The 14,570-nt window shown below is 34.0% G+C and overlaps 2 protein-coding genes across 5 annotated transcripts; both read right to left on the reverse strand.

The window, feature by feature from the left end:
- Nucleotides 1-4,599: 4,599 nt before the first annotated feature.
- On the reverse strand, nt 4,600-5,868 carry LOC117637295 (germin-like protein subfamily 1 member 13). 2 transcript variants are annotated; one of them, XM_034372147.1, is made up of 2 exons: nt 5,654-5,868; nt 4,600-5,316 (listed from the first exon to the last, which is right to left on the reverse strand). In XM_034372147.1, the coding sequence occupies exons 1-2, from the start codon at nt 5,778-5,780 to the stop codon at nt 4,763-4,765; spliced, it is 681 nt and encodes a 226-aa protein (XP_034228038.1). In that variant the 5' UTR covers nt 5,781-5,868; the 3' UTR covers nt 4,600-4,762. The 2 variants fall into 2 exon arrangements, with proteins under 2 accessions (XP_034228038.1, XP_034228039.1); XM_034372148.1 differs by having other exon boundaries at nt 4,763-5,254; nt 5,661-5,836.
- A 3,427-nt stretch (nt 5,869-9,295) lies between these two features.
- Nucleotides 9,296-10,405, reverse strand: LOC117637328 (germin-like protein subfamily 1 member 13). Of its 3 annotated transcripts, XM_034372192.1 has the most exons (3): nt 10,223-10,405; nt 9,657-9,885; nt 9,296-9,542 (listed from the first exon to the last, which is right to left on the reverse strand). In XM_034372192.1, exons 1-3 carry the CDS (start codon nt 10,347-10,349, stop codon nt 9,332-9,334), a joined length of 567 nt encoding a protein of 188 aa, XP_034228083.1. In that variant the 5' UTR covers nt 10,350-10,405; the 3' UTR covers nt 9,296-9,331. The 3 variants fall into 3 exon arrangements, with proteins under 3 accessions (XP_034228083.1, XP_034228082.1, XP_034228081.1); XM_034372191.1 differs by having other exon boundaries at nt 9,296-9,823; nt 10,230-10,405; XM_034372190.1 differs by having other exon boundaries at nt 9,296-9,885.
- Between the last annotated feature and the right edge of the window lie 4,165 nt (nt 10,406-14,570).

Here is a 14,570-nt window from a genome sequence, read left to right on the forward strand (position 1 = left end):
GCCAATTTTGCACGCAGCACTCGAGTTTCCTCCTTGATATGTCCAAAGGTACTTTTACTCCATCTTTGGAGCACCCAAGTCATCTGCTTTATCTTTTTGTCCAAGCCCACCATAGGATCAAGATCACCCACAGACTCCCACACCTGTTTTATTGTTTTTTCACAATCCACATGAGTGGTCCACATTGCTTCAAAGTGAAAACGACGATATCGGCTTTTTTGGCACGTTGCATGCCTTATTCTCACTAAGATGGGGAGATGGTCTGAACGGCTTGGGTCTAAATGCTGAACGGAAAAACCCGGAAAGAGATTTTGCCAAGATGTTGTAGCCAACGCACGATCCAGCCGCACTCTAACGAAACCATCCCTAAAGCGGCGCTTCCAAGTAAACTTGTACCCATTAAAGCCCAAATCTCGGAAACCCAATTTATCCACAATGTTTCTAAAACCTTGCATCTGTCTGTTATTTCTTAAAGGACCACCTTCTTTTTCATCCGTGCTAAGAATTTCATTAAAATCTCCTACACACAACCAGGGCAGTTGATTATGGTGCCCTAATTGATCCAATAATATCCATGACTTCTCCCTATCATGCACCGCTGGAAAGCCATAAAAAACAGTCAATTGCCATCGATCTCCACCTCCATTAGAACCAATTTGTACGTCTATAAAATGATCAGAAAAAGCACAAACATGGACATCCACCTCTTCCTTCCATAACAATGCCAAACCTCCCGAATAACCTCTACTACTCACACTTGTTATGCCCCTAAAACCAAGTTGTTTTGATAGTTTCGCCATGTGAGCACTATTACAACGAGTTTCACATAGAAAAACAATCTTACTAAAATTTGGTATTAGCTTCTTCCTTCCTGATCCATAGTTGTAATTTTTTTAACTTCTAATTTGGTAAGGAATTAAATGCATTATGCATAGCCTTATTTGTCTAGCTTGGAGCTAAGGTGGATGTAAATAACAGGAAGGATATGAGTTGTATTAAAATTCTATTAAAAGCATGTATAATAGTTCAGTAACTAAATCTCAATTAGGTTAGCAAAAAGAAAAATCATGATTATAAAGATCAGGTATTAGGACTTCTACAAAGAATGGTTAAAGGAGATAACAATATTAAGAATATTTTCACACGTCTCGTCTGTATTGGATGAACATACAAAAATTACTCCTACTTCATTTATCGATGGAGAATAAAATTCGTTTCCAAAGAGAGTAAAATTCATTCTACCAAAGAGTTTATTCTGTCATTAACATTGATGGAGACTTCCCACCTCCACCTGCACCGTAGAGAGTTGTGTGCATATGATGACTTTCTCTTCTTTTACATTTTTCACCTTCTTGCTCTTCTTTTTTAGAAGCAGTGGATGCTCCTCACTATCCTCCCATTTGTGGTTAATTAGCTGGTGGATGTAATTATGGGACTTGCTTTTCCTACTTAAAGTCTTCTCTTCGTTCTTACTTTTTTTCTTGAATACAATTAGGTACATTAAATTTGTTCACCAAATTTTATTTACCAAATAGTGTGGTAGTGTTGAATTCATTCATATATGATACATATATGGCATGTTTGATTTGTTCATTTCCATTCTTAAGCAATTAAGCATAAATTCTTAGGGCAAGCCCAATGATGGCTGTGAAATCGGGCTGCACCATTTTGTGAAAAACACATCTAAAAAACACGCAAAAATGAGTCTCCAAACTTTGTATTCATAACTTCAATAACTTAAAATTTGAGATGGTGAACCGTATTATAATATAAGAATTTATAATAGGACGTGACAGTGTGAAAAAAATTTCATATTGTATCCACAAAAAGTACCAAGTGTTAATAAATTAACCAATAAATCTTTAGTAAAAATTTCATAAAGAGATTCATTTTGTCCGAATAAAAATTATTACTCTTTTGAGTAGTCTTTTGCATGCAACAAAATGATTCCAGATTCGAATTAGATTTAGATTAAATGGTAATAACTATTATCATTATGAACTCTATAAAAGGCTACACATTTTGAAAGTATGAAGTTTATCTTGTTAAATAAAACTTTTTTTTTTAAAGTATTAAGTTTATCTTGTTGAATCAAACTTTTTTTTTTTTTTTGGTTTTGTTTTGTCGGATGGAATCTTTCCAGTTGATGCAAATGAGTGAATTTTGCATGCACAATGGATTTTAAGTCAAACTTTTTTATTTTTCGTGTCTACTTGCGAACTTAACTTTTGAAACCAACAAATAGACATGTAATAAAAAAAAAGTAATTAACCACTTATCAAAAAGAAGAAGCAAAGTACCGTTATAGATCAAGCTGTCATGTCATATTGGTGAAAAATGACCTGCCTTCTCTTTACGGAAAAGAAAAAAAAGGCCTCCCATCTCTCATATCTATGATTTGGACGTTAGCTAAAATCTTAGTATAAAATATGTAATTTTGAAATTCACAAGGAAGATATGAGTAAACCTCAAGGTTTATTTGATAAATTGGAATAACAAAATATAACTCTTGCTACGGGTAAAATCTGTTTAACTACTCCTAGAAACCCTAGAAATAAATAAGGAATTAAAATAAGAAAATAACAAAGTTTCTAAAAATTGTAAAAACTTTAAAACTAAATTTCGGGCTGCTAAACAATCTCGGATGCCCAAAAAAGCCCATTAATCATTGTGTATCAATGAATTTTACTCATGACGCCATTCTCTTCAAATTGAAGGATTATGGGCCCGATTCTGAGCTCAGAGCCCAAATCTGCAGTTTACTTGATTTACTCTTGCGCGCGCGTCTCTCCAAGTCTTATTCAATTGCTTCCACCATTTATTCTACATCATATATCATCTTTGACAATCATATTCAAAATAAATGTTCATAATACAAATTACTTAACACAACGATATGTAGTATGATAGTATGATTTTAAGAGAATGATCATATTTAATTCATGAATTCTTTAAACCTCTGATGACCAAACACAAATAAAGAAATTAACTAGCTACAAGATGTTGCATTCAAATATTTTTATGTATCGTTTGATTCAAGTAAAGTTCAAGAGAACCCTGATATTTGACTAAAGAGTTGTTGACAATTCAACCTCCACCTGATTCTCTATAGCCTAGGCCAACTCACATCCTTCCAGGTAACCCGAAGAGAGCCATATCATCATACCGGCTAAATCCAAAACCAACACAACTCGTCCATCTTCTCGTTATTGCAACTCCAAATTCATGTTGAAGGCTGGTGTACTTGGGTCAAAAGACGACGACTATCAAGGCGATAACAACGTTTTACCTCGGCTGCTTTCACACCACAAAACACGATAACAAAATATAACAAAGAAGAAAAGGGAGCGAAAGAGAAGAGAGGAGATGAGAGAGGATATGGTGAGGAGAGGAAAAGGGAGGAAGATTGCCGACCCCAATGGGGTGGCATTGCCTCAAACTTTAATGTGAGTGATAACATAAAGTCGCATACCTTTAATGTAAGTAACGAACTCGTTCGGTAATGTCTTTATTTTTTTCCTTTTTTTTTTTGTTTAAATTTTTATTATTGAAAGAAGATAGACCAAGAAAAATATAATTTGATAGACGTGGGAGGAAGCTGAGAGAAAATATGTAGAATGCAAATAAAATAAAAATTATAGAAACGGTTTTTTTTTTTTTGGGGGGTAGAATTGGGGCTAGAGCCCAACAACAAAAGAAATACTACATAAACAATTCCTAGTACCTTTTAAGTACTTTTTATTCATATGTTTTCTTTCTCTTACAAAACAAACCCTAAAGGTTAAGCTGGGCCGGTAGGTGAATGGTCGTTGCTAAGTTTTATTTTTTTGCTTGAAATTTTTGCTTTAGTTTTCTTTTTTTAATTTATTCAAACTAAACGACTTAAGTTGGGGTTAAGTATATAGATAAGTGTAAACAAATCCGATGCAAACATGCTTTTGGGCGTGATTAAACGGCTTTGGTTATTGTTAAATGTCTAGGAAGAGCTGCAAGAGGATTCTTCCAATCAATCAAATGGAAGGCTATAGAAAAAGGAAAATTTTGTTAGACATTCGTATATACAAGTCATGCATTGGAGGAAGATCTGTGGTTCGACTAGTTTGACTTGTATCAGTACTCTCCTCAAATTCAAGATGTGCTTGAGAAAGGAGAACCATCATATTTGATTGATGAATTGAATTGATTGTTGTTGTTTTATATATTGATTTAGTACATAGTACAAATTTAAGATGTCAAACAAGGACCTTGAAAATGAGCTTGATGATAAAGCTAATTGGCCAAAGCCTATTAAAGACCATTTTATTCATCTATTATATGAAGAGGCAAAAAAAGGCTTGCAAACCAATACTTTATATAAGTTCAAGAGCACCCATTGATATTTGACTAAAGATAGAGTTGTTGAAAATTCAGCCTCCACCTGATTCTCTATAGCCTAGGCCAACTTACCAATGTTGAAAAGGCAAAGGTCCTCAATTTAAGTATTGCTAAGTTTTAATGATATCTTTGTGGAATGCAGATGTTATCGATTTGTCATTTTTCAAGTCAATTGTCCAAACTACCAACTACGAGATTAAAAGATAGAGCACACAGCACTGCACACTATAATATTGAATTTATATCAAAATTCACAGGATAAGGCGTCCATAAACAACCATTTTTATTCAATCAATATTAGATCATAATAATTTTTGTAAGTAGTGAAAAACAACCATTTGTAAGGCCTTTTCTGCTTTCCGCATATAATTTTCGTTTTTTTATCCTTCTAATTGTTGTCGTACCAGAACTGTTTCTGGAGATAGTCAACCACCTTGTTGTCAACTTGGAAGGCCTTGGTTAGAACATCAGGATTGATGGGAGGCTTGGAGCCAAACACTGCATTGGCTATGGTGATCACTCCTGGATTCTGGCTGCTAAGCCCAGCAAAGGCTACAGCGTTGACATGTCCCACATTGAGTTGAAAATGAATGAGGCCTATTGGGAACACAAACACATCTCCCTTGTTCAACACTTTGGTGAACAGGCGATTGCCATCACCGTTGGATGTGACGAAACCAACATAGAGTGTTCCTTCCAAGACCAAAAGGATTTCGGTGGCACGAGGGTGAGTGTGAGGAGGGTTTAGGCCATTTGGTGCAAAGTCTATGCGGGCTAAGGATATGCCGAGAGTGTTCAGTCCTTCTAGGTTGTCCACATTCACAGCTGTCACATTTGAACCAACCGGATTTTTTGTATTTCTTGGATTTTGAAGCCCAGAAAAGAAGAAATCATTTGCATTGGCAAGCTTTGGGTCCTTGCAGAATTTCCCATTCACAAACACTGTTTGCACCAAAAAGAAAAAAAGCAATAAAGTTTTAGTATTAGTAAGTTGACAGCAAGTGCATTGACATGTACAATATATGTATTTGGACCATATATAATTATTTCCTCTCTAACAGATGTAAAATCCCCGTCCAATAAAGTTTTGGTACGTATAAAATAGTATTTCATATATGTATAAGAAACAGTGTATATCTGTGCGTGAAAATGCCATGCAAAGGCATATATATATTTAACAGAAAAACCGTCCTTCATATATTCTTAATGCCTTACGAAAATAATTAATGTGGAAATAATAGTAGGGAAAAATATAATATAGCAGGATATAAATGTATACCTCCAGATTTGATGTCCTTAACTGCTACGCAGAAGTCCTGAAGAGGACTGGGGTCATAGGCAGAGGCAAGGAACGTTGCAAATGCCAAAATGGCAAGAGTGCTTATGAGAAAATGATCACCTTTCATCGCAATTGGCTTAGCTAGGTTGCCTTAAAACTTTGTGTTACTGTTTTTTGTGTCTAGAGAGTCGGTGTGAGGATGGGTTGAAAATCCTTCTTGGCATATAGGTCTATTTATAGACTGGAGAGAATGAACTAGTCTTCTACAGTACTTTTGGATATAATTTTCTTATCGAAGCAGGTAAAGACTTAAATATTATATTTAGAAGCAATTCAAGACTAGTGGGTATATATTGACCACAATTTGATATTAGTTTCATTCCTGTTTTCACATTGATTGCATCTTTTTTTTTTCTTGTGAATGTAAATAACAAGAAGGATATGAATCGTATTAGAATTCTATGCATAGTTCAATAACTAAATCTCAATAAAGTTAGCAAAAAATAAACACTAAGGGCTTGTTTGATAACCATTTCAATTTTAGTGTTTAGTTTTCATTTTTTGTGTTAGAGTATAGAGGAAAATGAAAGTGAGTGTGAGATTGAGAGAGAGGATGAGAGGGGAAGTAACAAAAGTGAAAACAAAAATTTGAAAGTGAAAACAATTTCAAATATAGATTTCAGTTTTTTAATTTTTTTTTCCAGTTTTGTTACTTCTCCCTCCCATCCTCCCCTCTCATCTTCCCTCTAAATCTCATCTCCACTCTCATTCTCACTTCCATTCTCTCCCTCATTCCTCTATACTTTAGTGCAAAAAATGAAAACTAAAAACTAAAATTGAAATGATTATCAAACAGGCCTTAAATATATGAACTAAGGCTGATCAACCATTGAACAAGGCAAATTTTCTACATATATATGTTATTACTATTAAAATAAACAAATATCAGTTGTGATAGAATTTTCAAGATCTTTGACTCAGCCCATTGTTTGTTGTTTCAATAAAATAAAATGCCTTTTGTAAAGGTCTATTAGGGTAGTTTAATACAATATGAGGTGAGGAAGAATATGTTTATATAATCATGATGACAAAGAACAGGTATTAGGAGTTGTACCAGAAAGAAAGAGTAGTTAAAGGAAATAATTATATTCAAAAAAATTTATGGAATTTAACCAATGGACACGTTCAATATTTATGTTATATGGATTCATTCTACCCTAAATATAAAATATAACAGTTCCCCAATTGCTCCTGTCATTTTCACCTGCACCGTAGAAAGTTTAGTGCATGACTTTTCTTCCTCTTCATTTTCATCTTCTAGAGCTAGTTTGAAACTGGTCTTGGCCTGCTGCTCATGGTGGATTTTCTGTGAGCTATGGTGTTTTAGGATTTAGCTGGTGGAAAGACGGACTGTAATGTTTTTCACATCGCACTAACCCAGGCAACTCTCCCCAGAGGCCCGCGCACTCCTACGTCATATCCCACATATGTCTGTTGTTCCCTAAAAAAGGAAAGGACACACGTCAATTTGTCACCGATCACCCAATAGAATGGTTCCACATCATCAGCCTCTTTTGAGTCCCACATTGGAAAAACGACCGTACTTGGCCACTCCAAGTGCGAAAGAGACCTACAGAAATACAACTTCAAGACCACGTCCACCCTGAGAAAGGGTTAACTAAGTTTGATGCACTCTGATTGGTGGTGTGAATTCCACGCATATCAACCAATGTAGTAAAAAACTGGGGAAAAAAATTAAGTAAAAAGCAAATCAAAAAGTACGGTCGATTTGAGCTAAGGAGTTGTGAACTCGAATTGATTATTAGCAATCTTGAACATAGTTAGGGTTGCAATATATATATATGTATGAAATTGTTTTGGGGATTAATTGTAATAAGTTTGAAATATGTTAAGATAAGTTGTGTGGAAGAGAGCCTCCTCTCTTTTTTTCGACTCGCTTATATGTTGGAATTTAACCTAGCTTGAACAGGAATCCAACTCCTTGACGCCTAAAATAGATTGGAGCAAAATTCGAGCTACTTTAATAAAATCTTCACTACTGGTAAGGAATTAAATGCATTATGCATAGCCTTATTTGTCAGTAATTAAATCTCAATTAGGTTAGCAACTAAATCTCAATTAGGTTAGCAAAAAGAGAACCACAACAAACTAAATATATCAACTAAAATTCATTCTACCAACTAAATTTAGATTCGTTAACGACCAGTTAATGTCATATGGATTCATCCTACCAAAGAGTTCAATCTCTCATTAACATTGATGGTGACTTTCCACCTCCACCTGCACCTGCACCGTAGAAAGTTGAGTGCATGATGACTTTCATTCTTCCTTTTCATTTTTCACCTTCTAGCTCTTCGTTTGAAACTGGTCTTGCTCTTCGTTTTTAGAAGCATTGGCTGCTCTTCACTATCCTCCCATTTGTGGTTAATTAGTTGGTGGATGTAATTATGGGACCTGCTTATCCTCAAAGTCTTCTCTTCGTCCTTACTTTTTTTCTCGAGTACAATTAGGTACATTAAATTTGTTCACCAAATTTTATTTACCAAATAGTGTGGTGGTGTTGAATTTTGATTGGAAGAAGATGTTCTTGAAGATATCAGATCTGTAGAGAAGAGTAGTGTGGCTCAATAGCCTACTAAAGTGAACGGGAGTGAATTATTAGTCTAAATTTATTTTAATTGAATGATTAATTGAGCTTGAAACATATATATGATTAATTGTCCTGGTTTTTTGCTTGTGGTTTGTAATTAATGGGAGATTGGATTGGAGTTGTGAAAACTTTTAAATAGGTTCAATGATTAGGTATGAAAACCTTGTGGATATGCTCTCTTTCTCTTGCCTAAGAGTAAATATTTGGAAGCACATAGTACCTCCCGATTTCTTGCTCATTTTTAGGTGCTTTCTCTTATGTGCCTTCTTCGTTTATTATTGTTTATTCTTCAATAAGTATGCTAATTGAGTTTGTCGATCATATATGTATGGTATTAAAATATGGATGTTAAAATAGTATGTTTAAAATATTTTTAATAATGTTTATCAAAATATCTTAATTATAAAACAAAAAATTATGAAAAAAATTATTTTCAAGAATTCAACCAAACAAGTTTTTAAATTTTAAAGATTCAATAACAGTTTTTAAGGTACATACCAAAAATGAATTAAAGAACTTATTTTTTTAAAAAATCACAATTTTAAAGTTCCCTTTTTAAATAAGATACCAAACATGCCCTAACTGGCTATAGGATGTTTCGTTCAAATATTTGTATCTATCGATTGATTCAAGTAAAGTTCAAGAGCACCCATTGTTATTTGACTAAAGAGTTGTTGGAAATTCAGCCTCCACCTGATTCTCTATAGCCTAGGCCAACTTACCAATGTTGAAAAGGCACGGGTCCTCAATTTAAGTATTGCTAAGTTGTGGAAGGCAGATGTTATCGATTTGTCATTTTTCAAGTCAATTGTCCAAACTACAAGTACACAGCACTACACAATATAATATTGCATTTATATCAAAATTCACAGGATAAGGCATCCATAAACAACCATTTTTATTCAATCAATATTAGATCATAATAATTTTTGTAAGTAGTGAAAAACAATCATTTGTAAGGCCTTTTCTGCTTTCCACATATAATTATAGTTTTTTTTTTTTTCCTTCTAATTGTTGTCGTACCAGAACTGTTTCTGGAGATAGTCAACCACCTTGTTGTCAACTTGGAAGGCCTTGGTTAGAACATCAGGATTGATGGGAGGCTTGGAGCCAAACACTGCATTGGCTATGGTGATCACTCCTGGATTCTGGCTGCTAAGCCCAGCAAAGGCTACAGCGTTGACATGTCCCACATTGAGTTGAAAATGAATGAGGCCTATTGGGAACACAAACACATCTCCCTTGTTCAACACTTTGGTGAACAGGCGATTGCCATCACCGTTGGATGTGACGAAACCAACATAGAGTGTTCCTTCCAAGACCAAAAGGATTTCGGTGGCACGAGGGTGAGTGTGAGGAGGGTTTAGGCCATTTGGTGCAAAGTCTATGCGGGCTAAGGATATGCCGAGAGTGTTCAGTCCTTCTAGGTTGTCCACATTCACAGCTGTCACATTTGAACCAACCGGATTTTTTGTATTTCTTGGATTTTGAAGCCCAGAAAAGAAGAAATCATTTGCATTGGCAAGCTTTGGATCCTTGCAGAATTTCCCATTCACAAACACTGTTTGCACCAAAAAGAAAAAAAGCAATAAAGTTTTAGTATTAGTAAGTTGACAGCAAGTGCATTGACATGTACAATATATGTATTTGGACCATATATAATTATTTCCTCTCTAACAGATGTAAAATTCCCGTCCAATAAAGTTTTGGTACGTATAAAATAGTATTTCATATATGTATAAGAAACAGTGTATATCTGTGCGTGAAAATGCCATGCAAAGGCATATATATATTTAACAGAAAAACCGTCCTTCATATATTCTTAATGCCTTACGAAAATAATTAATGTGGAAATAATAGTAGGGAAAAATATAATATAGCAGGATATAAATGTATACCTCCAGATTTGATGTCCTTAACTGCTACGCAGAAGTCCTGAAGAGGACTGGGGTCATAGGCAGAGGCAAGGAACGTTGCAAATGCCAAAATGGCAAGAGTGCTTATGAGAAAATGATCACCTTTCATCGCAATTGGCTTAGCTAGGTTGCCTTAAAACTTTGTGTTACTGTTTTTTGTGTCTAGAGAGTCGGTGTGAGGATGGGTTGAAAATCCTTCTTGGCATATAGGTCTATTTATAGACTGGAGAGAATGAACTAGTCTTCTACAGTACTTTTGGATATAATTTTCTTATCGGAGCAGGTAAAGACTTAAATATTATATTTAGAAGCAATTCATGACTAGTGGGTATATATTGACCACAATATGATATTAGTTTCATTCCTGTTTTCACATTGATTGCATCTTTTTTTTTTTCTTGTGAATGTAAATAACAAGAAGGATATGAATCGTATTAGAATTCTATTAAAAGAATGCATAGTTCAATAACTAAATCTCAATAAAGTTAGCAAAAAATAAACACTAAGGGCTTGTTTGATAACCATTTCAATTTTAGTGTTTAGTTTTCATTTTTTGTGTTAGAGTATAGAGGAAAATGAAAGTGAGTGTGAGATTGAGAGAGAGAATGAGAGGGGAAGTAACAAAAGTGAAAACAAAAATTTGAAAGTGAAAACAATTTCAAATATAGATTTCAGGTTTTTAATTTTTTTTTCCAGTTTTGTTACTTCTCCCTCCCATCCTCCCCTCTCATCTTCCCTCTAAATCTCATCTCCACTCTCATTCTCACTTCCATTCTCTCCCTCGTTCCTCTATACTTTAGTGCAAAAAATGAAAACTAAAAACGACCGTACTTGGCCGCTCCAAGTGCGATAGATACCTACAGAAATACAACTTCAAGACCACGTCCACCCTGAAAAAGGGTTAACTAAGTTTGATGCACTCTGATTGGTGGTGTGAATTCCACGCATATCAACCAATGTAGTAAAAAACTGGGGAAAAAAATTAAGTAAAAAGCAAATCAAAAAGTACGGTCGATTTGAGCTAAGGAGTTGTGAACTCGAATTGATTATTAGCAATCTTGAACATAGTTAGGGTTGCAATATATATGTATGAAATTGTTTTGGGGATTAATTGTAATAAGTTTGAAATATGTTGAGATAAGTTGTGTGGAAGAGAGCCTCCTCTCTTTTTTTCGACTCTATTATATGTTGGAATTTAACCTAGCTTGAACAGGAATCCAACTCCTTGACGCCTAAAATAGATTGGAGCAAAATTCGAGCTACTTTAATAAAATCTTCACCACTGGTAAGGAATTAAATGCATTATATATGCATAGCCTTATTTGTCAGTAATTAAATCTCAATTAGGTTAGCAACTAAATCTCAATTAGGTTAGCAAAAAGAGAACCACAATAAACTAAATATATCAACTAAAATTCATTCTACCAACTAAATTTAGGGGGTGTATCCAATTCATACTTATAAAGACTTTTTTTAAGTGAGTGATTTTCATAGAGATGACAAATTCTTAAATACTTTCATAGAGTTGATAAAAGTCACTAGTAAATTGGCAAGACTTTTGCTCTTACCAATTAGCCTTAAAAGTATAGAAAAGTCCTTCATTTAATAAGTTTTTTAAAAGTCATTAACTTTTTGGATACCACCAAACTTTTAAATACTTTTTAAAAGTCATAACTGAATACAACCAAACTTTTAAATACTTTTAAAAAGTCACAATTGAATACCACTAGACTTTTATATACTCTTTAAAAGTCTAAATTGAATACCTCCAGACTTTTAAACTCTATGAAAGTCAATAAAAGTTTGAATTGAATACACCCCCCTTAGATTCGTTAACGACTAGTTAATGTCATATGGATTCATACTACCAAAGAGTTCAATCTCTCATTAACATTGATGGTGACTTTCCACCTCCACCTCCACCTGCACCGTAGAAAGTTGAGTGCATGATGACTTTCATTCTTCCTTTTCATTTTTCACCTTCTAGCTCTTCGTTTGAAACTGGTCTTGCTCTTCGTTTTTAGAAGCATTGGCTGCTCTTCACTATCCTCCCATTTGTGGTTAATTAGTTGGTGGATGTAATTATGGGACCTGCTTATCCTCAAAGTCTTCTCTTCGTCCTTACTTTTTTTCTCGAGTACAATTAGGTACATTAAATTTGTTCACCAAATTTTGTTTACCAAATAGTGTGGTGGTGTTGAATTTTGATTGGAAGAAGATGTTCTTGAAGATATCGGATCTGTAGAGAAGAGTAGTGTGGCTCAATAGCCTACTAAAGTGAACGGGAGTGAATTATTAGTCTAAATTTATTTTAATTGAATGATTAATTGAGCTTGAAACATATATATGATTAATTGTCCTGGTTTTTTGCTTGTGGTTTGTAATTAATGGGAGATTGGATTGGAGTTGTGAAAACTTTTAAATAGGTTCAATGATTAGGTATATATGAAAACCTTGTGGATATGCTCTCTTTCTCTTGCCTAAGAGTAAATATTTGGAAGCACATAGTACCTCCCGATTTCTTGCTCATTTTTAGGTGCTTTTTCTTATGTGCCTTCTTCGTTTATTATTGTTTATTCTTCAATAAGTATGCTAATTGAGTTTGTCGATCGTATATGTATGGTATTAAAATATGGTGTTAAAATAGTATGTTTAAAATATTTTTAATAATGTTTATCAAAATATCTTAATTATAAAAAAAATTATGAAAAAAATTATTTTTAAGAATTCTGAAGGAAGTTGAGGTTCCATCCCAAAACCAATTGGCAATGGGGGGAGTAGCCCAACTCCTTATAAGCCCTTGTTAGGTTTTACAACTTTCCAATGTGGGACTTTTTACCTTCACATTCTCACACGCCCCCGCACGTGTGGCGAATTTTCAAGCCTAACACGTGGACAACATATTTTAGGTGACGTGGAGCACGTATGGCCGTTGGGCTTTCACACGTGGGCAACCCGCTCTGATACCATGAAGGAAGTTGAGGTTCCACCCCAAAACCAATTGGCAATGGGGGGAGTAGCCCAACTCCTTATAAGCCCTTGTTAGGTTTTACAACTTTCCAATGTGGGACTTTTTACCTTCACATTCTCACAAATTCAACCAAACAAGTTTTTAAATTTTAAAGATTCAATAACAGTTTTCAAGTTACATACAAAAAATGGATTAGAGAACTTCTTATTTTTAAAAAAAATCACAATTTTGAAGTTCCCTTTTTAAATAAGATACCAAACATACCCTAACTGGCTACAGGATGTTTCGTTCAAATATTTGTATCTATCGATTGATTCAAGTAAAGTTCAAGTGCACCCATTGATATTTGACTAAAGAGTTGTTGGAAATTCAGCCTCCACCTGATTCTCTATAGCCTTGGCCCACTTACCAAACTTGAAAAGGCACGGGTCCTCAATTCTCTATAGCCTAGATGAACTAGGAGTACTTGGATTATTAGCTTCCATATATTGATGATCTTAGAACCCTAAATTTGAATAATGAAAACCGTACCACATCATTTGGTTAATAAAATTTAGCAAACATGTTTGGCTAATTTAGTTTGTATCCACCAACTTCTTTTTTTTTTTGGCCAGTCTGTTCTAAAGATGGATTCGAGGTTCTTTTAATTCATAGCTTACTTTTGTTGGATTTTAGAGCACAATGAATGAGAAAGGAACCCCAATACAACATTTTCAAAGGAACTATTAAATAAAGGCTTATTATCACAAAACGTCTCTAAGGTTTACGAAACTATCAAATTGAATCCTTAATGTTTTTTTTTGTCATTCGTGGTACTCAAAGTTAGCATGCATGATCACAAATGGTCCCTGCCGTTAGGTTCCGTCAAAAACTCCGTTAGTTTGCTGATGTGACATATATGTATATCACAAAACATCCTTGAAGTTCACACACCTATCACAAATGTTCCTTACGAAAAAAATTTTAATTTAAAATTCATAAAATTCTTGTTTTCTTTTTAAAATTTTATGAATTATAATTATTTAAAATATATATTAAATTTTAAATACATGTGACACTATATTATTGTAGATGTGGGCTCCATATATATGCCACATCAACAAACTAATGAAGTTTTTAAAAAATAATTTAAAATTCATAAAATTTAAAAATGAAAAAAAAAAACTAAAGGTTTAGGGTTCATAAATGGTCCTCAAGATTAAAATCCTTTTATAAATTGTTTTTTCATTTATAAATAATTTTAAAAAGAAAACCAAAATTTTATGAATTTTAAATTTTTTAAAAAAAAATTCGTAAGGACCATTTGTGATAAGTGTGTAAACCTCAGGGATGTTTTGTGATATATATGTATGCCACGAT

This window comes from Prunus dulcis, chromosome 8 (assembly GCF_902201215.1).
Source record: "Prunus dulcis chromosome 8, ALMONDv2, whole genome shotgun sequence".
NCBI classification, from domain to species: domain Eukaryota; kingdom Viridiplantae; phylum Streptophyta; class Magnoliopsida; order Rosales; family Rosaceae; genus Prunus; species Prunus dulcis.